Below are 17,679 nucleotides of genomic sequence, written 5' to 3'. Positions count from 1 at the left end.
CGGAGTGTGTCAGCAGTTCCTGCAAGAGGAAGGCATTGATGCTATGGACTGCTATGGATGCTATGGATGCATATGGATGCTATGGATGCTATGGACTGGCCCCAGACCTGAATCCAATTGAGCACATCTGGGACATCATGTCTCGCTCCATCCACCAATGCCACGTTGCACCACAGACTGTCCAGGAGTTGGCGGATGCTTTAGTCCAGGTCTGGGAAGAGATCCCTCAAGAGACCATCCGCCACCTCATCAGGAGCATGCCCAGGCGTTGTAGGGAGGTCATACAGGTACGTGGAGGCCAAACACACTACTGAGCATTTGGACTTGTTTTAAGGACATTACATCAAAGTTGGATCAGCCTGTAGTGTAGTTTTCTACTTTAATTTTGAGCGTGACTCCAAATCCAGACCTCCATGGGTTGATAAATTTGATTTCCATTGATAACTTTTGTGTGATTTTGTTGTCAGCACATTCAACTATGTAAAGAAAAAAGTATTTAATATGAATATTTCATTCATTCAGATCTAGGATGTGTTATTTTAGTGTTCCCTTTATTTTTTTGAGCAGTGTATATTTAAATATGCCATATCATCCCAGACAGTCAGTCTTTAGTGAAGCACTCTTCATCAGTCCTCCAAAAAGTATCAGGGTGACACTTCTTACAGAATATTGAATTGACACCCTTTATTAAATTGTCCAAGCAGTGACCAATGCATCCCAATCAATCTCTGCCATCAACCCAGACAGAGACTGCAGATAGAACTGTACTTTATTGAACTGTGCCGAGGTCCACTTAAGCCAGAGTAGTTGGGAATATTGACCCATCAGTCGATACTCTTCAGTACTACCCACCATGGCTTCAGTGAGCTGCTGAAAGGTCCTCTCCCACCACCTGCACACTTCTGGAGTGGACAGAACTACTGGGCTGGACATGTCTTAGCTTGGCCTGCAGTGCACTGATCTATGAACTGACACAGACATGTGGGACCACAGCGGAAAGTGAATCAATCCTCCTACTTTCACATGACAACACTGTTGGGTGGTTAACAGAGGGTCTCTGACTTTCAACCAACTTCCACTCCTCCTCCCAGACTGCAGCTTAAACACACTGTATATAATGGCACATGGTAAACCTGATGGGTCTTGCCTTTGTGTGGAGTTGTGAGGGTGGTACTATATACTATATAGACTTCGGGAGTTTGAGAGCTAGAAACACTTTTCAAGCAAATGTCTCTCTCCATCCCTCCCTCCCTCCGCCCTGAGGCAGGGCCAGAGCAGGAAATACTTGGGACCCTATGGTCTGATGGAGCAGTGCACTAGGCAGGTGTGGGCCGTAGACCTCAAAGCAGGGCAAATAAACAAATGCTGCCCAAGGAATAGTCCACATCAGTCTTTATCTTCTTGCCTACATCAAGGCAACCATTTAAATCCAGCTTACGCTAAAATGAATGATAAACTGGAGTTGTTAAGACCCACATTCTACAAAGCCCCCTGGTCTAGAGAAGTCCTTTGAAGTAGATTAATCCAAAAGATTTCCAGATAAAAGGAATTATCAACCCAGTCTTTTAGAAACAGGATGACACCACCTGGAGTGTAGAGGGGTGAAAGGGGTGTAGAGGGGTGTAAAGAGGTGTAGAGGGTTGTAGAGGGGCGTAGTGGATCATAGTGGGGCGTAGAGGGGTGATCCACGCATTGTCTGAATGCTACATGATTTAGTCAATTAACCGGAGGGTAAGGTATCTTTAATGAAGTTAAGAGGAGCTGTGGAGACATTTTAACAGGAAGGCATTAAAAGAGTCCCGTAAACAAGCAAAAAGACTGGACACATAATCCATAAGTAATTAATTAAGAGAAGAAGCTTCCTTACATCTAAATCACATTGAATAATTCAAGACGAGGAGATAAGAGAAGAGAGACGTATACTGAGTGGACAAAACATTAGGAACAAAAGATTTAAGTGTCTTTGAACGGGGTATGGTAGTAGGTACCATGCGCACCGATTTTAGTGTGTCAAGAACTGCAACGCTCCTGGGTTTTCCACACTCAACAGATTTCCCTTGTCTATCAAGAATGGTCCACCACCCAAAGGACATCCAGACAACTTGGCACAACTGTGGGAAGCATTGGAGTCAACATGGGCCAGCATCCCTGTGGAACACTTTCGACACCTTGTAGAGTCCATGCCCCAAATAATTGAGGCTGTTCTGAGGGCAAAACTGGGTGTAACTTAATATTAGGAATGTTTTTTACACAAATTGTATGTACACTCAGGGTATACATGTGCAGCTGTCCCGGGTGTTAGCAAGCGCAGGCAGGCAATGATAGGAAGAACAGTGGAGAGGAAGAACATTCACCTCTCTCCACCCTCCTCCTCCTCATTTTCTGTTCTTTCACAGAAGACATGAAGCAGCTGGGATGCATCATTGTGAATGATTTGCGGCACATATTAATTTCATCCAAAATATATTAGATCAAGCATCTGGAAGGTCAGAGAGGTAATGACTATTGTATATCTTATGAGAGAAAGAAGCTGAGCTGGAGAAGTAATCATGTGGATGAGAGGCTTCAGATGGAGGTAGATTCCCTGTTTAAATCACTGTGTCAGCTTCCAAAGGTCAGTCGCTGCACAATAACAGTAAATACCTTGGAACTGAGTGGACATCATCATCATTTTGAAGCACTAGTGTGGTTTTGCCCGCGAGCCAAAATTGCCATTTTGGATGTTGCATTTGGGTATCTGATGTAATTTCTCGACAGGATGTGTCAGTCTTGTGTGTTCCTATGTTTAATCCATAGACAATCACTGTTGTTGATGTACAAAATGAACACGCTTCTAGCAATAATAGTGGCGGTCTGACCTGTATCTCTACTCCATAGCCCGTGTAGACCGTGACGGTGTAGGTGCAGTCCACAGAGGAGTAGTAATGAGAGCTGGACGGCTGGGGCGTCTCTATGTAGCCCTCTGGTGCTGTCAGGTTGAAGATACAGGGAACTGCAAGGACAAAGGGAAAAACATTGAAGACCAATGACACCCCTTCACTAACTGGCATGGGGTGGAGCAAGCTGGAGAAGACTGCCCAGAACAGAGTTTGATGGAGAGGAGTCGTCGATGGCCTACGCTCCCAGAGGAGCGATTGGCCTAAGTAAGTAAGACTAACCCTCCCTGATCCCTCCCTGGTCCCATTCTCTCATTCACTCACACCAGCCCCCCTACGTTAATAGTGTTTCAAGGTTTTCACATTTTCTGCCCGAATCAACAGAGGCCCTCTCACTCTATCCTCTTTGGTTGTGTGGCTCGAGGGACAGATCAGGTGGAGGGAATAACCACAGACAATTTTCTGGTCGCCTTGAGGTGTTTCTGCTCGACCGCTTTATTTGATTTCTGTCTTTCTGAGTTTCCTCCAGAGATAGGGATGACAACAGGAAGTTACTGTGTGCATGTATGTGCGTGCTTCGTATGTAGGTGTGTGTAGGTGCTGGTATATTCATGTGTGTGTGTGTGTGTGTGTGTGTGTGTCTCAGACATATTGGGAGATTTCCCCATCCTGCCCTTCATTAGTTGTGAAGGGGTCCCCGTGGGTAAAGCACAAATGAAGCAAAGCCTGTGTTTGGAGCGTTCCACTCTAAGATTCCAACCAGGAATAGACATAACATAGTAAACATAAATCTGTCTCTCTCCAGTGGTTATGATATGTTACGTTTCGTATGGTATGTATTAATTTGGGGATGTCCATCATCCAATATGTATGACATGTTGCAAATGACAATATGTATGATATGTTACTAATTGCAATTCGTACAATAATGTTATGAATTTGCAATACTTGGCAAATATTAGCTAGATGGCTAATGCGTCCGTTAGCTAGGTGGCTAACGTTAGCTAGGCTGGGGTTAGGGTTATAGTTTAAGGGTTAGGGTTAGGTTAAAAGGTTAATGTTAGGGGAAGGGTTGACTAACATGCTAAGTAGTTGCAAAATAGCTAAAAAGTGGTAAGTAAAATGTTGCAAAGTTGCTAATTTCCTAAAATATTAAAGTTGTCAGTGATGAGATTTGAACACGCAACCTTTGGGTTGCTAGAAGTTCATGTTATCCTTCAATGCATCCACTGCAACCAAACACCCTCCTTTTGTTTTTTTTGCCTTGCCTTGCCTGTAACCATACCAAACATAACCTATCATAATAATTTGAGTGTCCTGTATTTACGTTTACTATGTTACGGCTATCTAGTCTATGAGACCAGGCTGAAAATTCTCCTTCACTCCCACCATAACACAAATGTGTCTCAATATCTCATGGTTGCAATCTGGTTTCCACTCCATTTCAGGAGCTCTTGATTGAGTGTGAGAGGAGCAGGAATACTGATGTTGTAATTAATTTAAGCCCCTTGGCTGTTTAGATATGTGAGCTGCAAACAGAGAGGATTGAGATTGTGAGCACACTGGTGTCTCAGACAGACAGACACAGAGCTGCTGTGTTGGAGAGGGTGAAATTCAGCCACTTTACAACCCACCAAGGCCCAGGATTATCTCTAGAACTGTATAATGACAATCTGAGCATGCTGTTCATTATAGAGTATCTTCACAATGAAGACAGAATCATGGAAACTGGTGTTGGGTGTGGTGGAGGATATTGTATTTGACAGTAATTCATACACCGTATGTCTCTGGTTAAGAGTAGGTGATCATTAGAAGTGTGTAGCTACATAGCCTGGTTGTGTTACATTACCTGGGTTGGGCAGGCTGGTGGTGATGATGGTGGTTGTGGTTATAGTAGTCGTAGTGGTCTCATCATCCACATCACCAGATACTGCAGAAGTGTCCATCGCTACACCATCACTGGCATGGCTCATGTTGTGTTCTGCTGACTTCCCTTTATCCTTCTCCACTAGAGTGGTCAAGGCTGGGGGAGTCATTGTGGATGGGGAAGGGACCTCAGAGTGCCTGTCACCCATAGGAGCAGCCAGGTTGTGAGTGTTTGAGTGGGGAGGGAGGGCAGAGGTGTGCATGACAGGAGTGGTCAGGGTATCCATGGCATCAGCTTCTTCCTCTGTCCTCCTCCCCCTGCTATTGGTCAACGCCCCTCTCTGAGTCACAGAGACACGCCCCCCTGGAACAGAGCTACCCTGTGTTGCCAACGGTGACGTGGCTGTTGCCACAATGGTAGTGGTTGAGGCAACATCGGAGAAAGCCAGCTCTTTCTTGTGTGGCACCGTGTGAGTGGAGGAGGGGTCTCTGTCAAAGTGGGGACCTGAGGGTGGCATAGTGGGGTGGGTTTCCTCAAAGAAATGCCGCTGTCCTTGGAGGGACTCCTGAAGGAGGAAGCCCTTGTAGAGAGTGTGATGGTTGGGCACATTCAGGGGAGGGGCGGTTGTCACCAGGGGGATCCCTCTGTCAGTGTCCCGTGTGTTGGGGTACGGGCTGGGCTCTCCACCCTCAGACTGTCCCCTCTGTGTGACGGACGTCCCATCCTCAGAATAGGTGCCTGGAACAACACAGACAGAACACATACAGTATTGGGACAGTATGGTGGTAGAAATGACAAACGTTGTTATGCACATGCGCTGTATGAGCCTGTACAGTTCCACTGTCTGTTTCTCTCATGTAAGAAGAAGCCAGTGTTTTCTCTCTTGTTTTTAAGTAACTTGGTCATGTGACCAAAGACAAAGAGCCTCTGAGAGTGACCACAGTTTTTGAGTCCATCTTGTTATTTTCGTATCTTTCAAGGGCACAGCTGTGTGGAGACATGAAGAGATCAGAGGCTGGCTTGAGCTGCAGCGACAATTCTATCAGCAGAAAGGAGTAATAAAACTGACGTTCTTATTTGTTTGTACACTATGTTCCCATCGTGATCTCACACACCTGCTAAACTGCCACAAAGGTTATGAAAGCGGAGACCCAACTCTCCCACGGAACTCCCGGTCACGGCCGGTTGCGACAGAGCCTGGGCGCAAACCCAGGGTCTCTGGTGGCACAGCTGGCGCTGCAGTACAGCGCCCTTAACCACTGCGCCACCCGGGAGGCCCGCAGATTTGCAAATCTTATAATAAAAGTTGTTGTTTGAACAATCTACAGTCTCTTCCTTTCTGGTTAGAATTTCCACAACAATTCTTGACTACAAGGATGGGATGACTGACTCCGTTTGCTGATAGTTCCCAGGGACACCAAGGTTAGCGACGTGCAGGGGCTGCATTAGACGTAGCTCAGGGAGCCCACACTCAGCCTGAGTGGAGCAGAAGGGACCCGCCTCGGACCTGCCAGCAAGCGTCAGTGGACAGATACGCCATCCCAAACAATAAAATGAAGGGTGGGACTGACTTTCTTTAGGGACAACTAAAGTACACATTAAAGTATAGATATTGTCTTCGTGACAGAATATTCTACTGTGTGTAGAGGAGAATTAACTGTGTGTGAGTTTCACTGTGTGTGGGTTTTCACTGTGTGTGAAGAAGACCTTGTCTTAGTGACAAGGAGGGCTCTACTGTGTGTGGAGAAAATCCTGTTCTATAACAGAGATATTCCAAGGTAAATGGGAATTATTGGCAAAGTACTAAATTCATATTAATTGATATGCCATAGTTTTCAATTGTCAGATAGATATAAATACATGATCTATGTTATTCCAGGACAAGGTCCTGGGGTAGAAGTTAGAAGATATAGTTGCAGATTAGAGCATTAGGATAGAAGGGCCAATTTGATCAATGGGGAAGAAGAGTAGTGGGCTATGATTGGAGTGTAGGCGTAGACTGGTATAAGACATATAAGCTCAGCAAACAAAAGAAACGTTCTCTCACTGTCAACTGTGTTTATTTTCAGCAAACTAAACATGTGTAATAATTTGTATGAACACAACAAGATTGAACAACTGAGACATAAACTGAACAAGTTCCACAGGCATGTGACTAACATAAATGGAACAATGTGTCCCTGAACAAAGGGGGGGTCCAAATCTAAAGTAACAGTCAGTATCTGGTGTGACCACCAGCTGCATTAAGTACTGCAGTACATCCTGGACATTTCTGGGGGGGAATGTCCCTAGCCCTCACCCTCTGATCCAACAGGTCCCAGACATGCTCAATGGGATTGAGATCCGGGCTCTTCGCTGGCCATGGCAGAACACTGACATTCCTGTCTTGCAGGAAATCATGCACAGAATGAGCAGTATGGCTGGTGGCATTGTCATGCTGGAGGGTCATGTCAGGATGAGCCTGCAGGAAGGGTACCACATGAGGGAGGAGGATGTCTTCCTTGTAACGCACAGTGTTGAGATTGCCTGCAATCTCTATCTTTGAAAGACAGGGTCCTGAAAAAGGGACATTTCTTTTTTTGCTGAGTTTATAGGTTGTTGTTTGAAGAATCGACAGTCTCTTCTTCTCTGGTTAGAATTTCCACTACAATTATTGGCTACGAGGATGGGATGGCTGACTCCATTTGCCAATCGTTTCCGGGGACACCAAGGTTAGCAATGTGCAGGGGCTGCATTAGACGTAGCCTGAGTGGAGCAGAAGGGACCCGCCTCGGACCTGCCAGCGAGCGTCAGTGGACGGATACGCCATCCCAAACAATAAAATTAAGGGTAGGCCAACTTAAGTGCAGGTTAGAATATAGATATTGTCTTTGTGACAGAATACTCTACTGTGTGCAGAGGAGAATTCACCATGTGTGAGTTTCACTGTGTTTGAGTTTTCACTGTGTGTGAAGAAGACCATGTCTTCGTGCAAGGAGGGCTCTACTGTGTGTGGAGAAACCCTGTTTTATAGCAGAGATATTCCCATGTAAATGCGCATTATTGGGAACAAACCCCTGTTTTATAGCAGAGATATTCCCAGGTAAATGCGGATTATTGGGAACAAAACCGTGTTTTATAGCAGAGATATTCCCGGGTAAATGCGGATTATTGGGAACAAAACCCTGTTTTATAGCAGAGATATTCCTGGGTAAATGCGGATTATTGGGAACAAAACCCTGTTTTATAGCAGAGATATTCCCGGGTAAATGCGGATTATTGGGAACAAACCCCTGTTTTATAGCAGAGATATTCCCGGGTAAATGCGGATTATTGGGAACAAAACCCTGTTTTATAGCAGAGATATTCCCGGGTAAATGCGGATTATTGGGAACAAAACCCTGTTTTATAGCAGAGATATTCCCGGGTAAATGCGGATTATTGGGAACAAAACCCTGTTTTATAGCAGAGATATTCCCGGGTAAATGCGGATTATTGGGAACAAAACCCTGTTTTATAGCAGAGATATTCCCGGGTAAATGCGGATTATTGGGAACAAACCCTGTTTTATAGCAGAGATATTCCCGGGTAAATGCGGATTATTGGGAACAAAACCCTGTTTTATAGCAGAGATATTCCCGGGTAAATGCGGATTATTGGGAACAAAACCCTGTTTTATAGCAGAGATATTCCCGGGTAAATGCGGATTATTGGGAACAAAACCCTGTTTTATAGCAGAGATATTCCCGGGTAAATGCGGATTATTGGGAACAAAACCCTGTTTTATAGCAGAGATATTCCCGGGTAAATGCGGATTATTGGGAACAAAACCCTGTTTTATAGCAGAGATATTCCCGGGTAAATGCGGATTATTGGGAACAAAACCCTGTTTTATAGCAGAGATATTCCCGGGTAAATGCGGATTATTGGGAACAAAACCCTGTTTTATAGCAGAGATATTCCCGGGTAAATGCGGATTATTGGGAACAAAACCCTGTTTTATAGCAGAGATATTCCCGGGTAAATGCGGATTATTGGGAACAAAACCCTGTTTTATAGCAGAGATATTCCCGGGTAAATGAGGATTATTGGGAACAAAACCCTGTTTTATAGCAGAGATATTCCCGGGTAAATGCGGATTATTGGGAACAAACCCTGTTTTATAGCAGAGATATTCCCGGGTAAATGCGGATTATTGGGAACAAAACCCTGTTTTATAGCAGAGATATTCCCAGGTAAATGCGCATTATTGGGAACAAACCCCTGTTTTATAGCAGAGATATTCCCAGGTAAATGCGGATTATTGGGAACAAAACCCTGTTTTATAGCAGAGATATTCCCGGGTAAATGCGGATTATTGGGAACAAAACCCTGTTTTATAGCAGAGATATTCCCGGGTAAATGCGGATTATTGGGAACAAAACCCTGTTTTATAGCAGAGATATTCCCGGGTAAATGCTTATTATTGGGAACAAACCCCTGTTTTATAGCAGAGATATTCCCGGGTAAATGCGGATTATTGGGAACAAAACCCTGTTTTATAGCAGAGATATTCCCGGGTAAATGCGGATTATTGGGAACAAAACCCTGTTTTATAGCAGAGATATTCCCGGGTAAATGCGGATTATTGGGAACAAACCCTGTTTTATAGCAGAGATATTCCCGGGTAAATGCGCATTATTGGGAACAAAACCCATAGACAAGCAAAAACATTGACAAGGAAAAACATATTTTTCAGAACAAGTGCCTTTTTTTTATGAATCAATTCTTAGAAAAGGAAGTAGTTCCTAATGAAATATTGTTTATTTTGGTTTCTGAGCATGTGTGTGTAGACAGAGTTTTCCACAATGGGAGTCAAGAGCAGCAAGGGAGAGAGCCTTGCCTGTCTGACCTGCTGACTGGAGGTAATGGCAGGTAAGTGGGGCAGGGACATTCTGGAACAGCTACCGCTCAGGCACAAGGTAGAAGATTTTCCCTTGAAAGGTGCATTAAGTGAAGCCTTATCAGCAGAATGTAGGAAGAAGTTGCAGGATTTTGAGACAACCAAGAATGGCAAAGCAAATAGGATAGATTGGGATGATTTCAGGAAATGGGAAAGAGAAGCAGAACACAGGACTAATAGGAGAGTTAAAGGCATAATGGTACAAGAAAGTAAGAAATAAGGATAGATGGAAGAAGATAAGAGAAAAATAAGAAATAGGGATAACAACGACAATGATTTTCCACCCACATATTCCACGCCTCCCGTTCCTGCTCCGGCCCCAGCTCCAACGGTCTAACCGCCTATCTATCTATCTATCCTGACCTGAACCTGATTGACTTGGGGGGAGGGGCCAGTTCCCAACAAACCCCCCCATGAGGAGCCAGAATCCGTTTTACACACCACCCACATTGACTCCCATGTCTGGTGTTGATGGGCTCAGAGGTCTGATTTGCTCTCCATCCCCCTCAACCGTAACAACAAGAACTGTCCCAAAAGGGGACCCGACATAACCTTTCTCATTCAGGCACCCCTGGTAACATTCCCAAATCCACAACCTCGACCAGCTCCTGATGATCCTGGTCATGCTGATTGGCACCCAGAGGTCAACATCCAGAAGACAAGACGAGATGAAGTAGATTGCCAAGGACCTGCCTCACCCCACCAAGGACGCAGGTGATTTCACCACACAGCTGCTTAATCTGGTCAAGCTGTACAAACCATCTACAGCTGAGGTTGCCCACATCTGCCGCATCAAGATGGGACTGTGATGGGCAGACGTGGAAGGAAGATTCGATGAGAACCACCGCTGGGGTGAGAATGGAGCCTATCAGACTCAACTGACTTAACCGTATCAAAGAACCTTACCCAGCTATGACTGATTGGGCAGCTGTCCATAGCTGCACACAAAAGGCCAAATATGTTTCTAAACCATTCTACATTAATGTGGATGCTACCATGATTACGGATAATCCTGAGTAGTGATGAGTGAGAAAGTTACAGAGGCAGAAACATCATCCCCTCCTCCTGTTATTATAATGGTGAGAGGTTAGCATGTCTTGGGGGTATGACATTTGTGCATCTGTAACTTTCTCACTCATAATTTTTCACGATTCATTCAGGACTAGACGTAATCATGGGAGGATCCATGTGTTTAGAAACATATTCTAATTTGAAATGACACAATACATTATTTACCATTTCTATTGGGCACAAAATCATCTGAAACACAACCACAACAAATGCATACCACAAATTGAACTGAACTGACTATATTTATATACAGTCCTTTCTATGAAAAAAAATAAAGCACAACGTACACATTTCTTCTTACAGGAGCAGCATGAGTTTTGTAAAATAATCCACTCCTTGGCTGGTATTAAATTAAATCCACACTCGGTATGGCAATGACATGTGAAAGCTGTTGCCAGGGGAGAGAAGACTGAAAATACACACACAGAGGTTGTAGGTACTGTAGATCCTTGCTGGTAAAAGTAAAACATCTTATTAAACAATACTGCATTTAAAATACTAATAGTATTGTTAAAATAAATTAAATGAGTATTTGAGGCTTTACATCAAATGTCTGACTGATAATAGGGTCTCAGAATCAGATCTACAATAAGAATTTACAGTAGTACTATCAAAGACAAATGTATTTGAAGAGGTAGCAAACAGCATACTGTAAGTATCAAATGGTATTACCATAGATATATATGGAATAACTGTATAACCACAGGGTATTTGTTATAAACCCTCTGCACATCTCCCTCTCTCCCCCTTTCTCCTTTCCTTTGTCAGAAGCCAACACTTCAGGAGACACATGCACAGAGAGATTCACAGAGAAGGGAATAAGCTTCAGCGGTACTTTGATGTTCATCATTTTAGTTTTCTAAAGGCACCACCAGAAAAAGTAGGTTTATCTTGAATAATCCATGAATTCAATATAAATTCCATTGATTAAAGTTCTGAGAAACCTTAACATCATGGCTATGAGGTCTGGGCTCAAGGCTTCACAAAACACGGAAGCAAAACTCCTTCTTAGGGAAGCAGAGTCAATCCAGTTGAAAGAAATCCAGTAGATTCCTTTTGAAAGAAAAGACCAATACTCTTGCATTTTATTTTGAAACTACATTATGCACACACACACACACACACACACACACACACACACACACACACACACACACACACACACACATTGACTGAAAGTTGGCTACATCATCTCTACCCTGTACCATGAATAATTGAACACCATGGTGTTATTTTAATCTGAGTAGCCTGGGTCTCCCTTGGGTCTGGGCCTGGGTGAGGATCTTAAAGCTGAGTGGTGCTCTCGCTCTTGAATCAACAGTAGTACACAGGGGCATATGTTCAGACCAGAGGTTGGAACCGGATCAGGGAACAGAACCGAAAACCGGAAAATAACGAGATTTTCAGAAGAGGGAAAGAAAGTGATCTACAGTGGGGAGAATAAGTATTTGATACACTGACGATTTGGCAGGTTTTCCTATTTACAAAGCATGTAGAGGTCTGTAATTTTTTATCATAGGTACACTTCAACAGTGAGAGACGGAATCTAAAACAAAAATCCAGAAAATCACATTGTATGATTTTTAAGTAATTCATTTGCATTTTATTGCATGACATAAGTATTTGATACATCAGAAAAGCAGAACTTAATATTTGGTACAGAAACCTTTGTTTGCAATTACAGAGATCATACGTTTCCTGTAGTTCTTGACCAGGTTTGCACACACTGCAGGAGGGATTTTGGCCCACACCTCCATACAGACCTTCTCCAGATGCTTCAGGTTCTGGGCGGCAGGGTAGCCTAGTGGTTAGAGCGTTGAACTAGTAACCGGAAGGTTGCAAGTTCAAATCCCCGAACTGACAAGGTACAAATCTGTTGTTCTGCCCCTGAACAGGCAGTTAACCCACTGTTCCTAGGCTGTCATTGAAAATAAGAATTTGTTCTTAACTGACTTGACTAGTAAAAAAAAAAAAAAAAGGTTTTAGGGCTGTTGCTGGGCAATACAGACTTTCAGCTCCCTCCAAAGATTTTCTATTGGGTTCAGGTCTGGAGACTGGCCAAGCCACTCCAGGACCTTGAGATGCTTCTTACGGAGCCACTCCTTAGTTGCCCTGGCTGTGTGTTTTGGGTCGTTGTCATGCTGGAAGACCCAGCCACGATCCATCTTCAATACTCTTACTAAGGGAAGGAAGTTGTTGGCCAAGATCTCGCAATACATGGCCCCATCCATCCTCCCCTCAATACGGTGCAGTCGTCCTGTCCTCTTTGCAGAAAAGCATCCCCAAAGAATGATGTTTCCACCTCCATGCTTCAAGGTTTGGATGATGTTCTTGGGGTTGTACTCATCCTTCTTCTTCCTCCAAACACGGCGAGTGGAGTTTAGACCAAAAAGCTCGATTTTTGTCTCATCAGACCGCATGACCTTCTCCCATTCCTCCTCTGGATCATCCAGAAGTTGGCAAACTTCAGACGGGCCTGGACATGCGCTGGCTTGAGCAGGGGGACCTTGCGTGCGCTGCAGGATTTTAATCCATGACGGCGTAGTGTGTTACTAATGGTTTTCTTTGAGACTGTGGTCCCAGCTCTCTTCAGGACATTTACCAGGTCCTGCCATGTAGTTCTGGGCTGATCCCTCAACTTCCTCATGATCATTGATGCCCCACGAGGTGAGAGCTTGCATGGAGCCCCAGACCGAGGGTGATTGACCGTCATCTTGAACTTCTTCCATTTTCTAATAATTGCGCCAACAGTTGTTGCCTTCTCACCAAGCTGCTTGCCTATTGTCCTGTAGCCCATCCCAGCCTTGTGCAGGTCTACAATTTTATCTCTGATGTCCTTACACAGCTCTCTGGTCTTGGCCATTGTGGAGAGATTGGAGTCTGTTTGATTGAGTGTGTGGACAGGTGTCTTTTATACAGGTAACGAGTTCAAACAGGTGCAGTTAATACAGGTAATGAGTGGAGAACAGGAGGGCTTATTAAAGAAAAACTAACAGGTCGGTGAGAGACGGAATTCTTACTGGTTGGTAGGTGATCAAATACTGTCATGCAATAAAATGCTAATTAATTACTTAAAAATCATACAATGTGATTTTCTGGATTTTTGTTTAAGATTCTGTCTCTCACAGTTGAAGTGTACCTATGATAAAAAATTACAGACCTCTACATGCTTTGTAAGTAGGAAAACCTGCAAAATCGGCAGTGTGTCAAATACTTGTTCTCCCCACTGTATATGGCTCCAGGAACAGAACTGTTATTTTAAAAGCATGGGAACCGGTTAATAACGTTATTTTACGTTCTGGGCATTTTTTTCCAGACCCACAAAGAAAGCAACGAAGCAACGAAGCACCCCCCTGTGTCGACTAGAACTTCTTCCAGCGTCAACCTACCAGCTGAAAATCTTTGCCAGTGTGTGCATGTAGGCTACCTGCCCCTCCCCCTCAGAAGCATAGCTGTAGCCTGAAGTTACAAGAATGATTCAGAAGATAGGGAGATAGATTTTTATTAGAGATTAATGGATTAACTTTTTCAATGCTAGTTAAATATTCTATAGTTCACATTCCAGATTGGATTTTTCAAACTTCTTAAGGCTAAGGGGCAGTATTCGGAAGTTCGGATGACTGACGTGCCCAAAGTAAATTGCCTGTTACTCAGGCCCAGAAGCCAGGATATGCATATAATTGGTAGTATTGGATAGAAAACACTCTGAAGCTTCTAAAACTGTTAAAATAATCTCTGTGAGTATAACAGAACTGATATGGCAGGTGAAGACCCGAGGAGAATCCATCCAGATCTTTTTCTTTTGAGGTCACCGGCCATTCCAATGCTTGTCTATGGGATATTCAAAGGAATTCCTCCCAGATTGCAGTTCCTATGGCTTCCACTAGATGTCAACAGTCTTTAGAAAGGGTTTCAGGCTTGTTTTTTGAAAAATGAGCTAGTAGTTGTAGTTTTTCAAGGTGATTCATTTGGACTGTAGTCTTGAGGCACGCGTGGATGAGGGCGCGCACTTCGCTATTTATCTCCGTTATTGAACATACTACATTCCGTCTTAAATTGTATCATTTATTTACATATTAGGGTAACTGAGGATTGATTAGAAATGTTGTTTGACTTGTTTGGACGAAGTTTTACCGGATTCCTTTGTCTGCATGAGTGGAACGGGTGGATTACTGAATCAAACGCACCAACTAAACTGACTTTTTTGGGATATAAAGAAGGACTTTATTGAACAAAACAACTATTTGTTGTGTAGCTGGGACCCTTGGGATTGCAAACAGAGGAAGATCTTCAAAGGTAAGTGATTTATTTTATTGCTATTTCAGATTTTTGTGATGCCTCTGCTGGTTTGGAAAATGTTTAAAATGCTGGTGTTGCGGAGCGCCGTCCTCAGATAATCGCATGGTAAAGCCTTTTGAAATCTGACAACGCGGTTGGATTAACAAGACATTAAGCTTTTAAACAATGTAAGACACTTGTATTTTCATGAATGTTTAATATGACGATTTTTGAATTTCGCACTCTGCAATTTCACCGGATGTTATCGATTTTTTTTTTATCCTGGTGAAGCTAGCTTCTCTGGTCCAATGTTAAGCCAACTCTGAAGTTCAAAGACATTTAAACTTCCTCCACAGAAGCCGGCACTAAGCCGGCACTAATTAGGCTTTATCTGAAAATGTGGTGGGAGGCGCTGTATGGGTGGTGTGATGCCTCCGGAGGCACGCAGAGGCCGTGCGCCGCACAAATTTTGTAACAATGCGGAGGGCTCTGTATAGCTCCGCATTGACATGATTGGTTGACAGTAGGGGGGAGGGGTCCTGTATAAACACAAACTCGCCTTCCTTGATATCTTCCTTCACAACAGCCCTGCCCTGCTCCGTGAAACGCAATAAGTATGAATGCTCTGACTTCTGCAGAAGATTGAACATACAGCGCCTTTAATTTAGATAATGCAATGTCCAGCGTTTCAAGCCAAGCCTCCTCCTCCACCCTGTCTCGCTCTCTCCCTACCCGCAAAATGTCTGTCACGCCCTACACTTGTCTTTCCATCACGCATGTAAACAACTCACTGAGATATAGCTTGCCGTAGCTCCATAGCAAGCTGCTTTATCCACACAGCCTGATTTGTGAAGTAATTTAATGAAGAGCTAAATGTAAAACAATTATGATTTCAGAAGTTTAAAAAGGAGCAGAACGGAACGACAAACTGTATGTAAGAAAGGAGCATGTCCTTGCCCTCTCCTCTCCTGCCTAGGTAAAGTAGCAGGCTCAGTTCACCTCAGCAGTGTTCATCAGTGTTCTCCTCTCAGATCCACAAATCAATACAGCTCCACTGATAGCGGGTGTCCTTGCATTGATCTAACTTGCTTGGGCTTTGTCCCTGGTCATTATGGAGATGAGAGATAACCTGCTTGGGCTTTGTCCCCGGACATTATGGAGATGAGAGAATGACCTTTTCCAAAGGTGCCTGGCTGGGTGTAATTGGGTGAGTGTAAAGGACGTGGTTTTACAGGACCAGAGGGAAAATGGCAAGTGAAGTGAATGTGTTCTGGCCTCAGCCTCTATTCTCTCCTGTAGAGTAGCACAGTATGAGTCATAAAACCTAGCGGTTTAAGGGTATTATGACACCTCCACTGTGGGTCTCTATTAGTTTGTGTGCTACCATAACTAATCAATATGAGCTATCCCCTAGCCCTATATTGTCTGACTTTTGTTAAGTCAATATTACATTTCAGACATGCAACTGTGAAATTGATGGTTGATACGATATTATCTACCTACTCCTCATATTCTGAGGGAGGGAAGGAGAGCCTGTTCAGACAGGATAACGGACCATTTGAGTTGATTTGAGCTCCAAAGACAGAGAGAAATCTAATCAGAAGGTCTTATTGTGCATGTTGCCATGCAGAACACACTATTTTGACATCTTTGGTTGATATTTCTTTTCACACACCACTTGATTGATTTGCTCAAAGCTTGGAAGCTTCCCATCATTGCCTTCTCACTTCCTGTTTGCATGTTGAATCAGTATCTCATGCCGGTGCTGTATATGACCTTTTGTTGTATGTGATAAACTGTAAGATGTCAAATATGTTCTATGTGCTTCCAAGACAACAGATGATCATACTTTGACGAAGTAAGGCTGGAGAGAAAATGTCTCTGCTATTCTGAAATCTTAAAATGTATTTGAATTATTGCCTCGCGAAACTGGTGTACGGCACTGTTGTGTGTGAGTCTAGTGCCCTGTTATGCATGCTGTCTGTAGCTCTGCGCTGTGTGGAAATCCTTGGTCTGTGTAATGTAAATGATAACTGGGCTAAAGCATAGCAGCTCTCTGATTTCTCTGCCCATGTAATTAGAGTAGACTAGCAGCACATCGTTATCGCTGTACCATCTCAAAAGATTCATTATCAGGCCCTGTGTGTGTTATACTTAAGTGGGCGAAACAATCTAGCAGGACACAAATCAAAGACATTACATTTGAGGCACAGTCGGAGTTTTCCCTTTTCCTCTTCATTCTTACTGGTTTTATATCTCTAGTGCACTTTTAATATGTCCTCCATAATAGGAATGTCATTGGTCAAGATGCTTCTCACGATAAGTGTGTGTGCGTGTGTGACTTTGTGGGGTGATTGATGAGGAGGAAAACTGTGCGATTCAGAAGGAGATGCGAGAGAGAAACCACTGTCTGAAACAGGGTTTGGAACCGTTCCACTGTTCTGACCAGCAATATAAAGTTCTGAACTGTTTCAAAAGTATCATACAAGAGCTTCTTGCATGTTTCGATCTGAAATCATCAAATCAAAGTTGACTGGTCTCATACACAGTTTTGCAGATGTTATGTCAGGTGCAGCAAAATGCTTATGTTTCTAGCTCCAAGAATGCAGCAATATTCTTTGCTTCCTTCTAATGTTCTGAGTACAGTGGTTTGCGAAAGTTTTCAC

General features: G+C 43.6%; 1 protein-coding gene across 2 annotated transcripts in view; it reads right to left on the bottom strand.

Moving 5' to 3' along the window:
* LOC109909224 (seizure protein 6 homolog) overlaps positions 1-17,679 on the bottom strand; it is a 124,063-nt gene that overhangs the window by 52,086 nt on the left and 54,298 nt on the right. For both annotated transcript variants that reach the window (XM_031796268.1, XM_031796269.1), the window contains exons 2-3: positions 4,726-5,481; positions 2,859-2,992 (exon numbers count right to left, since the gene is read on the bottom strand). In XM_031796268.1, the coding sequence (XP_031652128.1) occupies positions 2,859-2,992; positions 4,726-5,481 (890 nt within the window). The remainder of the gene's footprint in view (positions 1-2,858; positions 2,993-4,725; positions 5,482-17,679) is intronic.

Source organism: Oncorhynchus kisutch, linkage group LG18 (assembly GCF_002021735.2).
Source record: "Oncorhynchus kisutch isolate 150728-3 linkage group LG18, Okis_V2, whole genome shotgun sequence".
Classification (NCBI taxonomy): Eukaryota; Metazoa; Chordata; class Actinopteri; order Salmoniformes; family Salmonidae; genus Oncorhynchus; species Oncorhynchus kisutch.
Note: the sequence above shows the minus strand (reverse complement) of the source record. Positions and strands in the feature narration are given on the sequence as shown.